Source organism: Cetorhinus maximus, chromosome 25 (assembly GCF_964194155.1).
Source record: "Cetorhinus maximus chromosome 25, sCetMax3.hap1.1, whole genome shotgun sequence".
Taxonomy (NCBI): domain Eukaryota; kingdom Metazoa; phylum Chordata; class Chondrichthyes; order Lamniformes; family Cetorhinidae; genus Cetorhinus; species Cetorhinus maximus.
In genome coordinates, this window is record NC_135903.1 from 12,235,406 (window position 1) to 12,253,925 (window position 18,520).

Below are 18,520 nucleotides of genomic sequence, written 5' to 3' on the forward strand. Positions count from 1 at the left end.
TCTTCCCGCGTCTGCGCCGGTTTCTGCCGGGTGCTCCAGTTTCCTCCCACCATCCAAAGACGTGGTGGTTAAGTGGATTGGCTAAGGTTAAATTGCCCCTTAGTGTGTGTGTGTCCTGTGATGAAACAAGTCCGGGGTGTACCTGTCTGGTGCCCATTGCCTGTCGGGATAGGCTCCGACTCACTGTGACCCTGAATTGGATAAAGCAGTTCTGGAAAAGTGAGTGAAGTTAAGAGTAATTTATAAAAATTACCAGAGTGTAAGAGGGTCAGTGTGCGTGTGTGCCAGGCTCACTCCCAGTCTCAGGGTGCTCTGAGTGGGTATGTGATGGTGAGAGTAAGTGAGAAACCTGAGGCTGAGAGTAAGGCAGATAGGTACATGCTCACTTGCCAGCCAGCTTATTTCCCCCACCGGGTCCCAGTACTCTTGATTTCCGACCCCACCCCAAACAAAGGCTCACTAGTGAGAAAGAAGTTATCAGCAGCAAATGCAGAAGAGGAGCGGCCTGTGATTGGAGGAGCAGCTCCTTGCAGAATCTTACACTCTAATTACCTGTCTGACTGTCATTTTGAAAACTGGCTCTGGGGGGCTATGTAAAGTGGCTTTGTGGGGAGGGGCATCCACAATCTGGCCTGCAGTCCATTGGTTGGACAAGCCTGTTCTAGTATGTGCTGTTTTAAGAAACTGTCCTGAAAGCAGTCGATGAGCTTATCTTCTAGGCTACCTTTGCCAATCTGATTTGTCCAGTCTGTATGTAGATTAAGATCACCCGTGATCATTGCAGTACTTTTTTTTTACAAGTACCCGTTATCTCTTCCTGTATACTCTGTCCTACAGTGTAGTTATTGTTATGGAACCTATAAACTACTCTCACAAGTGACTTTATACCTTTGCTATTTCTTATTTATACCCAAACCGATTCTACATCTTGACCTTTAGAACTAAGGTCACCTCTCACATTGTACTAATGTCACCTTTAAATAACAGAGCTACCCACCAACTTTTTTTAGCTCCCTGTTCTTCTGAAATATCAAGTACCCTTGAATATTCAGGTCCCAGCCTTGGTCACCTTGCAGCCATGTCTCTGTAATGGCTATCAGGTCATACATATTTCTTTCTATTTGAACTGTCTATTCATCTGTTTTATTATGTATGCTACGCATATTCAGATATAGAACTTTAAGTTCTGTCTTTTTACTATTTTCGCGAACTGTGGTCTTATCTGCTCACGCAATAATTTTGCACACACTCCCCTCCTGCCACGCTCTGTTTATCTTTATCTTTACCCTGTACCTTGCTCTATTGCCTTGGCCTTCCCCTTTAATCTACCACATCTCCCCTCAAGTGATCCCTTGCCCCCACCATTTAGTTTAAGGCCCTTTCTGCCACCCTAGTTATGCAGCTTGCCAGAGTCTTATCTTAACCTCATTTAATTTGGTTCTGAAATCCTTAATATCCTTGCCTAACAAATTTATCTATTTGTTTTGAGATTTTTATTTGCACCCCAGTCTCAGCAGCTTTTTTTGGAGGGGGGAGAATTGCAGATTTCCACATCCATGGTGTGAAGTACTTCCTAATATCACCCCTGAATGGGCTAGCTCTAATTTTATGGTTATGCCTGCTTGTTCTGAACCTCAGTTAAACTTCAGAGATGGTTAAACTCCATTCAGAATGCAGATAACACAATCTATGCTATGTGGACCATGCTCCACTTAATCTCTCTGAGGGAATATCCCTAAAAGTAATTGGTTGACTTTCCAGGATGGCTAGTAATGGGATAGTTCTTTCCAAGAACCAGCACCGGCAAAATGGACTGAATGGTCTCCTTTTGTGCTATTTAAGGTTCTGTGATTCATGTCTTATTACTTGCCCAGCTCCCTGTCAGACCACAATTCTCCACCCTAAGTACAACACTTCCAAGTTGGATTGTTTAATTTAGGTTGATTTGGAAGCAGAGGGAACAGTTGATCAGATGATTAAACTGTCTTGTGTTGCTGTGGTGGAATTGTCCTCATTTCTTTAGCGTATCATCACAGTTAGGGGAAAATGGGTATCGCTTCTCAGAAGGGAGAGGGTGCCCCATTTAGGGTGTATCAGGTAGTGATATGTTAAAAAATCCTACTGTATGTGATGCATTTCTTTTGTTGGTGATCTCTCTTTGACAGAAGGAAGGGCAAGGCAAGAAAAGAAAAGAGGTAGGAGGGCTACGGACGGATAAATGTATGTTCATGAAAGGTGTTTGGTTGCTATTTACTATGCTGCTTTCCAGCAGAGAGCTGTAGTGTTTCTGCTTCATTTGATTTTAGGGATAAAATTAACTTGTGGGTAAATCCCTGGGGTGTTTATTTACCTGAGAGAACTGGGAATCAAAGGGATCAAATCTTCCTTGACATATTCCTTCCTTGCATTTAAACAGTATGGAGCAGACCTTTTTTGTTTGAGTTTATAATATAATGAAGCATTAACTCCTTGCAGCTTGCTGTTTGTAGGCTGGTGTCACTGGAGTATATACGGCAAGGCGACTCCAGCATGATTCAATATTTTGGGTCTAAGCTCTGCCCATTCAACGGGGGCACAGCTGGGATCCAAAGTACTCAAAATAGCTTGTGTGTGAGCTTGGCATTTCTGCAGCAATGGCTGACTAATTCTCGACTGCCTTTTATAGCCAGATCTCCACAACCACTTCTGCTTCTGCAGCTGCAAGAGCCCCTGCAAGCTTTACACAAAGCAAGCCTGCCCAAAAGGCCTTGTTTTCTGAACACGAGTACTGAAGAACTTTGTCAGCACTGAGCGTACAGTATTAATGCTGGCCCATCTGATATTAATTTTGCCTATTGATAACAGTGAGCAGAGTCTTCTGAACTGCTGTTTGTTTCAGCTCCCTGTTTAAAATTAAAAGTTACCTCCATATCATGAGACCTGATATAACTCGATAGCCTGTGGCTCCCTTCAGACCTTTTATGGAGTGAGAGAGAGAAAATATGACCAGGGTGAAATCTTTGAACTTTTGTGAAGAGCTCAGATGACGATGAAATACTTTTTTTTTAAATTTCCCCTTCTTTCATCCCTGCAGGTGATTTGGGCCATCAACCCACCTGCATCACTGCTGATACTGGCAACACTCTCTGTATCTGCATGTTGGTTTAAGCACCGTCATGGAATGCTCTTCCCTCTACAGTTCCTCATTCCCTTTTACCCCCACCATCTACACTCCCTTTTCAGGAAAATTGGTGAATGGCAGTCGAGAAATAGATTTAAGAAACTGGGTATCTGAAATAAAGAATAAAATGTTAGAAATACGTGAGGCCCATCAGCATCTATACAGAGAGAAGGCAAGTTAACGTTTAGAAAGTAAGCCCACTATCAGCCTGGAAGCTAAGTGAGCTCTAATGTAAGACAGAACAGCTGTCTCCCTCCCTCTACTTTCCACTTCAGTCACCTCTAACCTCTAAAGTCACCTCTATTTTGGGCAGATTTATGCAAGTATCTTTCTGCTTTATTTGGCTAGCTTCATGCCTTTTTGTCCTAATTAATTGTGGACAAAGAGCAGCTCTTTCTAAAATCCCCAGGCTGATGAAATATAAACAGGACAGTCAGCAAATAAGGTATATAAACAGTAAAAGGGCTGTGTTGTCTGGGCTTCAGACACCACTTGCTCTGTAAGGCTGAACAAAAGGAACTGCAGCAGGGGAGAGTGTATAACAAAAGAGCGAAAGTCAAGTCTGCTAAGTCCTCTCTTGGGGACAGTCATGCGGGACTAGTACATCTTCATGTAACAGTTTTCACAGCTTTCCCAAGTTTGTTTTGCTGTCCGTTCTCCCTGCTGACTGCCTTCCTGTGACAGGACTTTGCATTCTTGACTCTAGTTCTTTCATTATACATTTTCTCCCCTGCTTCTGTACCTTTTTCTTTCAGCCTTACCTAGCAGGAGTGTCCAAAGTATGACCCTTGAAGCCCAGACGTCTCATTTCTATTGTCGCTTTATATATACCTTACTTGCTGGTTGTCCTGTTTGCACAGAATTGTTACGGTGTAGAAGGAGGCCATTTGGCCCATCGTGTCTACACAGCTCTCTGAGCATTTTAACTTAGTGCCAAACTCCTGCTTTTTACTTGTAACCCTTGCACATTATTTAAATAGAAACAATCATCCAATGCCCTCTTAAATACCTCAGCTGAACCTGCCTCACCATACTTCCAGGCAGTGCATTTCAAACCCTAACTACTCGCTGTGTGAAAAGTTTTTTTTCTCATCTCACATTTGCTCCTTTTGCAAAACACTTAAAACTGTTCCCTCTGGTTCTCGATCCGTTTATGAGCGGGAACAGTTTCTCCCTATCTAGTCTGTCCAGACCCATCATAATTTTGGAAACTTCTATCCAGTCTCCTCTTAGCCTTCTCCTCTCCAAGGAAAACAGCCCCAACTTCTCCAATCTTTCCTCATAACTGAAGTGTCTCATCCCTGGAGCCATTCTCATAAACCTTTTCTGCATTCTCTTCAATGCATTCACATCCTTGTAGTATGGGGCCCAGAGCTGTACACACTACTCCAGCTGAGATCTAACCAGTGTCTTTTATAAGTTCATCATAACCTCCCTGCTCTTGTACTCTATGCCCCTATTAATGAAGCCTAGAATACTGTATGCTTTAGAAACAGCTATCTCTACCTGTCCTGCCACCTTTAATGACTTATGTACATATACACCCAGGTCTTTCTGCTTCTGTGTACCCTTTAGAATAGTATCCTTTTATTTTATACTGTCTGTGTTCTTTGTACCAAAGTGTATCATCTCACTTCTCCGCATTGAACTTCATCTGCCATCTGTTTGCCCACTCCCCCAATGTTTGAAGTTCTACACTGTCCTCACAGTTTCCAATTCTCCCAAGTTTTGTGACGTCTGCAAACTTTGAAATTGTCCCCCTGCACACCAAGATCTAGATCATTTACATATATCAGGAAAAGCAAGTGTCCCAATACTGACCCCTGGGGAACTTGACTATAAACCTCCTTCCAGCCTGAAAAATACCTATTGCTCTCTGTTTCCTATCACTCAGTCAATTTTGTATCTACGTTGCTACTTTTTCTTTTTTACCATTCCTTTTATTCCATGCATTTCATCAGCCTGGTAGGGTTTGGAAAGGGCTGATTTTGGTGCTGTTGCTTCATTACTGGATAAATCAGAACACCAAGATTTTATAGGATCAGTATTTTCAATGTATGACAATTAATGGGAACAGATATTTAAACATTTTATTTGGTCTCTAAGGATTCTAGTAGAACCCTGCAAAACCAGGGTACCCCTTTAATTAAAGTGGTTCACTTACCTATCAGTTTTCAGTTCTGATAAAGAATGGCCATGAGAAATACTAACAGGTCCCCTCATTTGAACCTGATGCTGGGTTATCTCATCCCAGCAACCCTTCCCATATCCAGGCGCCTAAGGATGGTTTTCTTCCAGAGCGCTGGAGGCAAAGGCCCAGTGGTAGCAAAAAGGAACCTATTCCATCGGCACTGCTGTCAGCCTGCCAGGACCTGAAGCTCAGTTATGAGCATCTTGATTGGAAGACAATGGTACACAGAGTGGCAATTCAGACTTCTGAATAACTGTACAGGGGTTATCTTGTGCTTGTGCAATTACAACAGTGTTGTCCTCAGTGCTCTGAGTTACAGCTGTCAGTGTGAACCAGGTAAATTGCATGGTGGCTGATCAGTATAACAAGCACTGAATGACTTTTCTGTTGGGTACCCAGCACTCTGGGCAAGAAGTCCTTTTGATTTTATTTTTTCTCCCTGATCACTCTCAAATTTAAATTTAATATCTTCAAGAAACCTCCCTACACTAAACAAATGAGCATTTCAAAGGGTTTGTTGAATTCTGTTCTTTGATGACCTCTCACCCAAGGTCTTACCTGTGATGATCTGCTTTTTTTTATCTGAGGGTGGTTTTGGGTTTTCAAAACTTCAGCTACTGCCTATATTTCTTTTGATGGTAAAAAGGTGAACCGTCCAATTTGCTGCTCTCTGGCAGTACAGAGGCATTTTCTGTAGAGCTTAAAGCTAATGCTTGGCTTGCTAGTGCTAGATAATGCCTTGTGCAAACAGGTGAGGGTGGCACCATGGGACCAGTTCTGTCCTGAAACCAACGATATAAAATAAAGTCCTTTATTTTAACCTTTAATGCTCATGCTTTTTTTGACTTGCTTGAAGATGGATACCCTGGATAATGCAGGCACTTTGAAATACACTGCAAATTACATTAAATTCAGGGCTCTATGTACTACCCCTAAAGACAACGGAATGAGTTAAGTTTTATCTGGAATATTAATGTGCATTCACTCAGCTATTTCACGTAGACCTGAATGATAAGAAGGGGTAGTGTGAGATAGTGGAAGCCTACATGTACTTTATAGCAATATCTACCTGCAGGGGTGTCCAAATTGCAACCTGCGGGTCACGTGCAACTTGTGAACTGCAGCAAACCAGCACCAGCCGCCCAGGAAACTCCATTTTGTTTTCATTTATAATTTCGCTCACTGGTTTGTCCTGTTTTGAATTTCCTGGGCCTGGCAATTTGGAAAGGGCTGTTCATAGCACTGTTGCCTCTTTCGATAAATCCTAAATCAGAGCAGTCACATCTACTTGGGGACGAGCAATAAATGCTAGCCTTGCCAGTAATGCCCTTGTCTTTTGTGAATAATAAAAACTTGAGATGCACACAAATTAATGGTATGGATTTAGAAATTACAAGGGAGCCCCTGAGGCTCCATGGTACAAACCCAAGCGACCCACAAAGGTTAAAAAGCTTGTATACCCCTGGCCAGTTGGTTGGTTGATGTCAGGGTATTGAGAGGCATCTTGAAAAATATTTGCCCCTTTCCTAACTCCTTCTTCCACTCCCCCATCCCCTCATCCTTGATCCAAACCAACTGTAAACTCTACCTAATCAGAAATGACAGGTTTGCTTTTCAAATATCTTACCAATCAAAAGCTTACTATTCACTCAATTATATAAGTGATACCTTGACATTAGTCCTGTTTCTACCCTTCAGTATAGCTCTGGTGGATGGAAGTGTCCAGATGTGAAGTTTAAAACTAGGAATAACATTCACACAACTATATTTTCAAAGAATACAACTCATGTGCCCAAATCATGTGAGATTGCACTCTAAATGTGACAAAATTGTAATTAAAATTTGTGTATTTTCTTGGGCTGGGTAAGGGTGATAGAATGTACTTTAAGAAGAGAGGTGGAAGGGAAGGAAATGGCTTTGGGCCCAAGAAGCTATTTGGTTTTGAAGCATCCCCTGTGACAACCAATTTGTTGCATTTATGATCTTGTAATCTTGAGCTCAATCAGGTTTCCTGTTGAGGTAGAATTTTGATCTCTCCTCCAGCCCCCTTTCCCGTTCTCCAGCCCTCCTGCTTTGCCTTTTGTGGATCCACTTCCCTTTTTTTTTTTCAAGATCCATGGTGAAAACCTGATTCAAGTTATGGCATGTCACTTAACTTGTGCTGTTGGTTTTCAGGTAAAGCCACCACCCTCTTCAGCCGCCACACAAAGTCCATTATTTGGGGAATGCAGACACGAGCTGTGCAAGGAATGCTGGACTTTGACTACGTCTGTTCACGGGATGAACCATCTGTCTCAGCCATGGTTTACCCATTCACGTAAGTGTGTTTTTCCATCGCCCTTGCTCACTCTATAGGTTTAATGCATGCTAGGCATTGACATGTTGGATTGCAATGTGGTATTGGGAAAACACGGTAACCTCTCAATCCAGAACTCTAAAATCCAGAAATGCCAGTTATCCAGTTTTGTTGTGTGCACATGCAACTCCAGGACTGGCCACTTGTGGCGCTGCAAAAGAGTTAACGTTATGGTCCTAATGATTGTTGAAGGTAAATCTCGAACTGTTCTAGGCACTACGTCAAGGATGTGTTTGTTTGTGCTGCAGCACTAAGGAGAGCACCTTCCTGCGCGTTTGCTGATACTGTGTCTGAGTCTACGACTTAACGGACAGCGATGTCTCAGCCAGTTGCCTGCATCAACACTCCAGCTCCAAGTTAACTTGGATAGCCCTAGGAGTTTTCCATTGCAGTCACTGTCCCAGCTTAATGCTGCTTAAGAACTGGTAATTGACACAAATGGGATCAGTTTCATTAGCTTTTAAAAGTAGTTTACTGACAGCCCCTGCCACTTTCCACTCTGCTTCCCTCGCTGGTCTCCTTGCATCTCACTGCTCCCCCACCCCCCCATGCCCCTTGCTGTTGGCTCACTTCCAGAACAGACGGGGAGTGGAATGGAGAAGTGTGGAGGGAGAGGGAGGAGCCACGGGGAAAGTGAGGAGTGATTGGGTGAACGATGAGAGCACTGGAGGGGAGTGTGGGTGCTGACGAGGCAAGGGGCGTGTGGAGGGTAGGAAAGGGCCAAGGAGACAAGGGGAGTGGCAGGGTTGGGACAACTGATGTTCTGGGGGACACAATGATGACGAAAAGGGCTGGAGAAACTGCGCATGTGCCAGTGGCTGGAGTCAGAGCTGACTTCCTCATTTCCATTTCCTGTTCATTGGTGGCAGGAGTTAGTGTTCTAACATTATTCTGAAATCCAGAAAATTCCAAAACCTCGAAATGCCTTGGCCCAAGCATTTGGGATTAGAGAGTTTGGACAGTGAGACTGCTCTGGATGTTTTAACTGTGTAAATGGCATCCAATGAAAGGGCAAGTCACTTAATACCTCAAGAAGTCACAAGTCTTCGTTCCTCTTTTGAGTGCAGTCATTACATCTTTGCTACCATTCCCCCAACCACCCACCACCAGTTACCTGATTGCTGAGTCTTGTTTCTGCTGATCCCCATCAACCAACTTCTGCCCACTGGCCAGGCTGTTTTCTGCTGGGTTCAGGCAGCAGCTGGTCTGGATGTGTAAATCTCTCTGGGTCTCATTTGTGGGCTTGTTGCTCATCCTGGCCACTCTCACAAAAGAATCTCACTCAACAGTGAAATCAGAGCCTTAATACTTTGCGTAAGATTTTTAAAAACTTTTCTCTGCATCCAGTTTGAATTGGAACCTTTACAAAAATTTATAAAAGCTTGAGGTTACTGGAATGCGTCTGCCTTTTGTGTTGACGGTTCCTAATCTTGTGTGTGTGTGTGTGTTTCTCTCTCCCTCTCTCCCACGCTTATTCTCACTCCATAGTGGTGATCACAAGCAAAAATTCTACTGGGGCCACAAGGAAATTCTCATTCCTGTCTACAAGAACATGGCTGATGCCCTGAAGAAGCACCCAGAAGTGGATGTTCTTATTAACTTTGCCTCATTACGCTCAGCATATGACAGTACTGTGGAAACCATGAGCTTCTCCCAGGTTTGTTATTTCATTTGACATTCAAATAGCATAACTAAAATATATAGCTTGCTCATCAGCTTGGACATTTTAACATTCTGCTTTTGTCATTTGTCCCCAGATAAGAGGTATAAATGAGCTTTACAGTAAATTCTTAAAATCTTACAGCACAGGAGAGGGTCATTCTGCCCTTCATACCTATGCTGGCTCATCTATATGTTCCATAATAAAAGCCATATATTCTGTAACATATGAAGTTTGTATTTATGTACAGCCCATACAGGAGAGTTTGTACAGGAGGGTTGAGGATAATTTTTATTAATTTAGTGAACATTCTAATCAAAGTGGTAATGGGTTCTAAGCTATGTAATGAGATTTAATTTTAATCCAGCCTTTTTTATTTTTGCCAAGCCTTTAGTGATCAGCCATGATCAAATTGAACAGTGGATCAGGTCAGAGATGAATGGCCTGTTGTTTCTGTTTCCTTCCCTTTCCAGGCTTGTTGACTCTAGCTATGGTTCCACAGACACCTGTGAGGCTAGAGAACAAGTGTCACCTGAATATTTAGGAGGTGGATATTGACTGAAGCTCTTTATTCTTCCTGTCTCCTCTTTCCTCCCTGCCTCCTTGTGGAGCTTCTGCCACCTTTGGCTGAGATCAGATAACGGAGTACAGGCCACGGATTGATTTGGGTAATTCCAGTTTGTATGGCTGAGTAATACCGAGGCTTTTAATAACTCAAGAAGCTGGTTTATTAATCTAGCTTTCTTCCTCCCTATTCTTGCTGTTATACAAGATGGAATGATTGCAATGATTGTACTTCATCCACCTGTGCTTGTTCTCTGTACTGTAGATCCGGACAATTGCCATCATTGCTGAAGGAATCCCTGAAGCATTGACCCGTAGATTAATCAAGATGGCGGATGAGAAAGGTGTCACCATCATTGGGCCAGCTACAGTAAGAAAGTCTACCTTTGAACATCTGTTTGGAACTGAGTATGAAGATTATTGAGATTAAAGCTTCTTTAAAACAGCATTTTTTCTGTAGTGTTTTAAAAATCTTTCCTGATGTTCAGTGTTACCTTGCGCAGGGTGGTGAGATGTCCTCCTTGCTGGATATTTCTTGAACCTTACAGCATAGAAAGAGGCCATTCAGCCAAACATGTCTATGCTGGTTCTTTGGTAGAGCTACTCAACTTCCTTCCTCCCCACCCCCTCCCCCCACCCATAGCCCTGCAAATTATTTCCGTTCAAAAACATCCAGTTCTTTTTGGTCCTGTAATCCTCTGCTCTGTTGGTATGCATTAGTATGTGTATGCGTCCTTCAAGAATGAGGTTTTTTTGCTTCTGAGAGGAGTGTGTAGCATTTTGTTTAACACTACATCCCATCGAACAAAGGGGAGCTGCTGAATCAATAGTAACCTAGCCCCACTCCTTCATTTGAATGCTCATTGAGGGTTACTTCTATTGACTTCTAGCTTTGTCTGTTGGAGACTCATTAAAAATACAGACTTGCTGTGCAAGAGACAAATGGAGTGGCAGTGTTTAAAGGAGAACATAACTCAGTGTGAAGTTTAATTACTCCCTCCTGACCATTTTATTTTGAAAACATTTGTGCTCTGTTTTTCTACCCCCAAAGGTCCAAGAAACTATCTGATGCCACAGCTGGATGAGAATTCCTTCACTGATGCATGTGTCCAGTTCATTAGTGGCATGGCTTTGTTCCAGCTGCATTGTGAATTGGTTCTCTAGCTTGAACCAGACTGTAGAAAGATGGTGGTAACTAATTAAAACTGACCTTCACTCTCCTCTGCCTGCAGGTTCTCTTTTGGGTGGGTTGAGAGTGAATAAGAACAATCTGACCCCACCCCCACTTCCCTTAAGCTGGGGAACCTGAGGCTAAGATCTGGTTGGTGGGTAGGGGTAACACTTGGGACTTCTCCAACCCCTGGCTCAGCCTCTTGCCCTTGAGTGCGCCTCCCCACTGAGTTGTCAACAATGCTGGGCGGTTGCCCGGATCTAGAGAGCATGCCCCCAGATCCAGACACTGACTGTCAATGCTGCAAATATCCTTGGAACACTAAGCAGGAGATTAATCGAGTGCAAAATGCTGGAGATCTGAAAGAAAAATAGAAAATGCTGCAAATACTCATCAGGTCAGGCCGTATCTATGGAGAGCTCTAAAGTTTCAGGCCATTGAGCTTTCACCTAAACTGAAGGGAGTTAGAGGTGTCACAGCTTTAAAAGTTACGTGATAGTGGAATGCAGGAGTGAATAAATGGTGAAAGGTAAAAGGTGACGGGAATGAGACAAGTATGGGGAGATTAATTAAGATGGCATGTAGAAAAAAGGGGTCTGCTTCATTAAGTAGGCTATGGTATGAAATGGTTTCTAGGGTTTAGACTTCAGCACTTGTAATCCAGCTGTGCTTTATCCTCCTTTTCCATGATATTTTTGGGCACTTGTGACCCCACTGGAGAGAGCTGACTTCATGTTTCTGAGTCAAATGATGTGACCATGCTGGTTTAAAGCCCAACAAGATCATTCGCATTTAAGTGACATGTTTGGCTCCTTCACACAGACTGGCTTAAGTCACATCAGTTGCTTTTTCAAATTTTTTTTTTCCTTCATTTAATTTATATTCTCAATATATTTTGATCTCCTTGATGGTTCCTCACTTGAGTAGAATCACTGTACAAACAGTCATTTGTATGTTTCAAATGGAAAAACATCAGTCGACCTTGGGCCAGTGGCATTCATCTGTGCCAGCTGTGGAAGAGACTGCCACTCTCAAATCGGCCTCTACAGCCACATCAGACAATGTTCATTACAGTAGTGACATACACCCTGGGTGCAGTCCATCGCCTCCCGATACAAATGGCATTACTTTGTACCAGTGTGTATATCTCACAACTTTGTGCAGCTAACTGATTTCCGCTGAGGCAGCATTCAAAGTGCAAGAATTCAAAGTAACCTCAAGGGGGAAAATCATCCAGGGTTCCTGATCCTGATCACTGTCCAGGAACTCTTGGTGAAATTTTGCATGAGCGGTCATTGGGTGAGGACTTGATGGTGACATCCCTCTTGATCAAATAGCTGGCCAACCCTTGCTGCCGAGGCCTGCGTGAGGAAATGGCGATTGAGTGCTGGCGAGTACTTCTGGAGCTGCATTCCATGAATCAGTCCCTTTGTGTTAGGAAAATAAAACTTGAGTAGAGAAAGTGCTGCTTTCTTTTAAAACAGGCTCCAGCTTGCGTTTCATAGTTTATATAATGGGTGTTTTTCAGGTGGGTGGCATTAAGCCAGGCTGCTATAAGATTGGGAACACTGGTGGAATGCTGGATAACATCCTGGCCTCCAAGCTGTACCGTCCTGGCAGCGTGGCGTATGTCTCGCGCTCTGGTGGAATGTCTAATGAGCTCAACAACATTATCTCCAGAACTACCGATGGTGTTTATGAAGGGGTTGCTATCGGTGGAGATCGGTAAGAACTGTGGGCTGGATGGCTGTTTGAAGAGCTGTGGGATTTTCCCCTCATTGAGGGCCCTTTGCTAACTGATTTCTGTGGGGACAGCAGTCAAAGCTTGCAATCGAACCGCAGCTTACTGCCTGCCTGTTAAATATTCTCTGTTAATACTGCTACTGTGAAATTGGCATTCAATTAATTAAAAATGAGGTAATTTATAATTTAACTGACTGACTAACTTCCAAAATCAATGAGTGGATTGTTGCAGACTTTCACCACTGGATGATGTCCAGCAGCAGCAGAGTAAAACTGACTCTTGAATTTGCCATGCCAATGTACTAAGTGTTCTTTCAGTACTTACTGTTGACAATACTTCACCGCACGCCACCCCCGCCCCCCCACTCCTCACCCACTTCTGCCTTCTGCTGATGCCCAATGCAAGTGATCTGGCCTGACATCCCATAACTAATTGAGCTTCTTCATCCACCCCACAAAATGTGAATGTCACAGTTTAATTGCAAAAGGTCCCCAAATCCATCATCAAATGACAAATACTCTCACTAATAAAACAAAGTCACCACCTGTCTGCAGAATGTAAAATATTCCCATTCCTCTGTTTGAATGTGATATTCAGCTCACTGTTCAATGTGCTGGGTGCCACTGCCTTTACTGTGTAAGTTCCTGAGATCGCATTTCACCTGGAACTGCATCACATTTTTAAACACCCTTGATTATAATTAAATCTCTTTCAAAACTATTAACAATTGAAAAATATCTCTTGCATTGAGTAAATATTAACATGGAAAAATGACAAAGGGTGCTATTTCCCTCCCCTCACCAGGTACCCAGGATCTACATTCATGGACCATGTCTTGCGTTACCAGGACACACCAGGAGTTAAGATGATTGTTGTCCTTGGAGAGGTGAGTGGCTCCGGGTGTCATTGGTTTAAGTCCTGAGGCGATGTTCCAATTCTTCGCTGGCTATCTAAGCTGTTGTCAATTGTTTGTTGCTATTAAGGGAACTAAGGTCTTGCTGATAATTACCGTCTGATTGCTATTGGGCAATGGTACATCAGTTGTGGCAGAGGTGATGTTTGGGTTATGGGATATGATGCTCTATTTTAGGAGGATATTTTGCTTTCTGATGAAGCAATACTTTTATTTATCTGCCATAGACCTTTACGATTTTTCTTTAACTTTACACACTAAGGAAAATTATAAGTCTCTTTTAAAAATCTGATTCTCATATATTTTCATTTTCTTCACTTTTAATTTCTTTTTTGGTGGGGTCAATGGGAACGGGAGATTGGAGAACGTGGGAAAGTTTTTACAAGATGCACTGAAACCAAATCCCCCAGCATTTTGGAAATATTGATTTATAAAGGGTAACATATTTTCTAATAGTTTTGTGAATTTGGACCGAAAGGAAAATGGAACCTGTAATGGTAAACGAAGCACATTTCACGTCTTCAGGATGTCCTGTGGAACTTCACAGCCAACAAATTACTCCTGAAGTGCAGTTGCTATTTTTGGGAAAACATGGCAGTCATATTGTGTACAGCAAGATTCCACAAACAGCACTAAGACCAGTTCATTTCATTTATTGGTGTATTGGCAGAATGAATAGTGCCATGTTGACCAGAGAAGGCAGATTGGCCTTGGTTTAGCATCTCCAGTAGATCCCTATTCCTGACGACGCATCACTTATCAGTGCTGCACTGAAGTGTCAGCCTAGATGTTTAAGACCTGGAGTGGGACCTTCTGACTCAGGAGTGAGCACTGCCACTGATATTCTGTGTCTGTAAAACTGGGGAGTTGGACACCAGCCCCAACTCTTATCCACGCACTGATGCTTGGTGACACTATCACTGGGAGTTGTGTATCCAGTGATTGGAAGTTTTAAAAACAGAATACAAGAATTTTAACACTGCACATCCTAGTTGGAGAATTAGCTGAGGCAAGCAAGAGAGCAATCTAACCTAAATCTCTCTGTAGATTGGTGGAACTGAGGAGTACAAGATCTGCTCAGGGATTAAGGAAGGACGAATTACAAAGCCTGTTGTCATCTGGTGCATTGGGACTTGTGCAACTATGTTTGCCTCTGAGGTAAGCGTGTATTAGTCATTCCAGATAACCTACTGTGAAGCATCTTTTTAAAACAAAAGAGTTGACCTGTGTTCAAATCCAGCCCAGATGGTTGAAATGAAAACTCTTTTATAATATCCTATGTGATGAGACTTTGTCAACCTAGATCCATATAGTTATTGGCCCAAAGCCCAAAATTAGCACCAAGCTGAGAGTCACAATCACATGGATAGTGGAAGATGCATTATGGGCTACCCTGGTGTTTGGCGCATGGTAGAGTGAGCTTTAACCTGTCTCTGGTGTACCTGACCTCCTTTGTGGAGTGTAGTAGTAGAAGTTTTACTCCTTCAGACTTTGACCTTTGAATATTTGATGCTGACTCAGATCCTGAGACCCTAATTTTTCAGCAGTAACATTTCCTGACCTTAATGAGCATAAATGTTCACAGGGGTGGAAAAAAGCCTCCTGTAGCAAGATGCAAACATGTAGCTAGTAAATAAGCTTTCTAAAACATGCAGAAATGCCAGCAATATACGAAGCAAGTTCATAGAATGCTGGCTGTGGCCAGAGATAAATCTGATCTGAAGGCGTTTAATATTGCGCGTGGTGGGAATTCTTGTTTCTTGTCCAAGTAACAGGTACTTTGTTATTTTTCTTCCTCCATGTAGGTGCAGTTTGGCCACGCTGGTGCCTGTGCTAATGAAAATTCTGAAACAGCGATAGCCAAGAACCAGGCCCTGAGAGAGATTGGGGCCATCGTGCCAAGGAACTTTGATGAGCTGGGAGAGATCATCAAGTAAGAGCGTCATTTACAGACATGCTGGGGCATTGAGAAAAGGGGTGGAGGTCCAGAGATGCCAAGGGCAAACTTAGGACCTATGTTTGGAATTATTTCTTTGCACCAAGGGCGATCCAATAGTTGGAGATGGGTTACTGGTGAAGGGTGTATGAGGCCAAGAGACTGGACTCAACTGGTGTTGTAATAGGGAGAGGATAGGGTTGGTATTCTGAAAAGAAGAGATTGAGTGGACAGACCTTTTTAAGCACTTGTGGCATTAGTGATTGTAGAGTAGCTAGCTGGTTGAGAGTGAGCTGAACTGTTTAATCCATTGAATGCCATCACAATGTTCTCAAGTACTACAGTTTGAGAAATCTCTTCAATTTGATAGGACTGTTTATGATGACCTTGTTGCTAAGAAAGTGATCGTACCTGCACAAGAAGTTCCTCCTCCAACAGTGCCAATGGACTATTCCTGGGCAAGGGTAAGTGGCCAACACATCCAGCAACTCTGGTTTGGAAACTTTTTCTCTGCTGCTTCTCTACTTTATTAATGTGATGTTTGTTACTATCCAGTTAGGGACTTTTTGTTTAAAGTAGGCACAGTTTGGAATAAAACTGGAATCTTGAGGCTTTAAACAAAATAAACTTTACAATCTATAATAACTATCTTATACTCTAACATTCAGAATTAACAGGCAAACTGTGGTCAAACAAACCACACTGCATATTAAGTGGAAGATGCAGCCAAGACAGGTCCCATGGATTTCTCAGCAATCCACCCAGACATCAGTGACCACTGAGTCTTTCAATCTCGTCAAAACTCTGTCTCCCTCACAAAGGATTTCAACTCTTCACCTTTGAAGATCTAGCCTCTGAATTCCCTCAAAAGCCATTCTGACTCAGACTGCCTCAACAACTGCTCGCCTCCCAGTGGTTCAATCTCTTCACCTAAGAAGGCGTTCCATGGGATTCGTAAAGCTGCATTCTTGCCTCTAATTACCGGCACAGTCCCAGCTCATTCACAGACAGCTAGCTTCACTAAGCTGGCACTGCCCCTGAGTTTCTCCGAACTCCAGTTCTCCTGGCTGCCCCGAGCTATGAATGGTCCCCTGGGCTTCCCTGAGCTCATGCTGTCTCCAACACAGAACCAATGACCTTCCGCCACCGTCTCAGCTCCCTAGGACTTCTCCTGAGCCCGAACTGCACCGAACTTCCCTCGGGGCTTCTCTGTGAGCCACAAACCACAAGAGGACCAAATCCCCCTCCCCCACCAAATACACAGATAAGTTGAAGCCAGAGAACCTTCTTAAGCTCCACTCATCTCATTTAGCTTAGCTCCAGCTCCCAAAACAAAACACATCTCTCTGGACTGTACTTCATTACAAGTAGCTGACTAAGCCCACCTCCTGCCTTAGGATCTTTCCTTTCTAGCTGTTAACCTCTTAAAGTCAACGTCACCCCAACCTTTAAGTGTAATAGACTCCAAGCTGCTTTAGTTGCATTTATCCCATTTTCTACAGTTAAAGCTTAATCTTCCCAGAAGTTAAAATTACATCTAAAATATTAACTTGAGCTAGATAATCACCTTAAAATATTTGTAATGACTGTGAAATTTAACCTCCAAAAGAGTGTTAGCGACCTGTTTGCAGAAAATTATATTAAAAACTATAGAAAACTGAATTCTTGAGACTGTTCATTGTAGTCTGTATTTAATTTGCTGGCCGGTGATTCCTATTGTTGCTGCTGATAAATGTGGTCCAGTCCCAGATGGACAGAAATCCAATGACTTGCTGATCCCCAAAGGCTCCACATTGATCAATTTGAAAAGTTTTCTTTAAGAGTTATACAAAATTATGGCTTTTTCTTTATTCAAACGTTCCTTGAAACCCATCTCCCAAAGCAAACTTACACTGACTGGGAATTTTTGTTGACTGGGTATTTTTGATCCCCATTGAGTTAAGGAATTCTTTGTATTTAAAAAAAAATAATGAATTTTGGCAGCCAGATGAGAATTTTTTTGTCTAAGCACCCCAAACTAAATAATTGTTCTGATTTTCTGTACTTGTTTTACACATGTATCGCAGGAGTTAGGTCTAATCCGAAAACCAGCTTCCTTCATGACCAGTATCTGTGACGAGAGGGGTCAGGAGCTCATCTATGCTGGAATGCCCATCACTGAAATCTTCAAGGAGGACATGGGCCTAGGAGGTGTCCTGGGCTTGCTCTGGTTCCAGAGGAGGTGAGATGTGAACCTATTCCGCCTGGCAGCAATATTGTTTGATACTGACTAGACCATATTTATTGCCCATCTCAAGTTGTTCCCACAAGATTGGATAGAACAAGAAAAATGGGAGTGTTGGGATACTTCCTGAATGACACTGATAATAGTTGAAATGCAACCTTGTGCATTTATAAACAGGAAAATACTGGGATAAAAGCAAAATACTGTGGATGCTGGAAATCTGAAACAAAAACAAAAATAGCTGGAAAAACTCAGCAGGTCTGACAGCATCTGTCCGTATGACTCTTCATCAGAACTGGAAAATACTGGAGCCACCTGGCAAAAGTGAACATTTGCCCAGTTTGTGACACCAATATTGAAATGAGAATGACTAATTGGGATGAGCGATAACCCTTGATAATCTACAGATCCAACACAGTATTTCAAATGCTAAATGTTTTCTTCTGCATCACTCTGTTATACCTGTCTTCAGAGCAGAATGTGTTAAGGTGAAAGATGGCACTGATTAGAGACCACCAAGTGGGGAAAAGTGGGAACTTTAAAAAGAAAACCATAGAAGTAAAATGACAGGTGTTAACTTTTTCGGAGTGATGATTTGTGG

At 42.7% G+C, this 18,520-nt stretch overlaps 1 protein-coding gene across 8 annotated transcripts in view; it reads left to right on the forward strand.

Moving 5' to 3' along the window:
- LOC144667894 (ATP-citrate synthase) overlaps positions 1-18,520 on the forward strand; it is an 80,605-nt gene that overhangs the window by 53,121 nt on the left and 8,964 nt on the right. For 4 of the 8 annotated variants that reach the window (XM_078529471.1, XM_078529473.1, XM_078529470.1 and 1 more), the window contains 10 exons: positions 2,166-2,195; positions 7,527-7,668; positions 9,196-9,364; positions 10,197-10,301; positions 12,631-12,827; positions 13,651-13,732; positions 14,807-14,917; positions 15,565-15,692; positions 16,066-16,159; positions 17,762-17,916. In XM_078529471.1, the coding sequence (XP_078385597.1) occupies positions 2,166-2,195; positions 7,527-7,668; positions 9,196-9,364; positions 10,197-10,301; positions 12,631-12,827; positions 13,651-13,732; positions 14,807-14,917; positions 15,565-15,692; positions 16,066-16,159; positions 17,762-17,916 (1,213 nt within the window). The remainder of the gene's footprint in view (positions 1-2,165; positions 2,196-7,526; positions 7,669-9,195; positions 9,365-10,196; positions 10,302-12,630; positions 12,828-13,650; positions 13,733-14,806; positions 14,918-15,564; positions 15,693-16,065; positions 16,160-17,761; positions 17,917-18,520) is intronic. The other 4 variants (XM_078529477.1, XM_078529475.1, XM_078529476.1 and 1 more) reach the window with 2 other exon arrangements.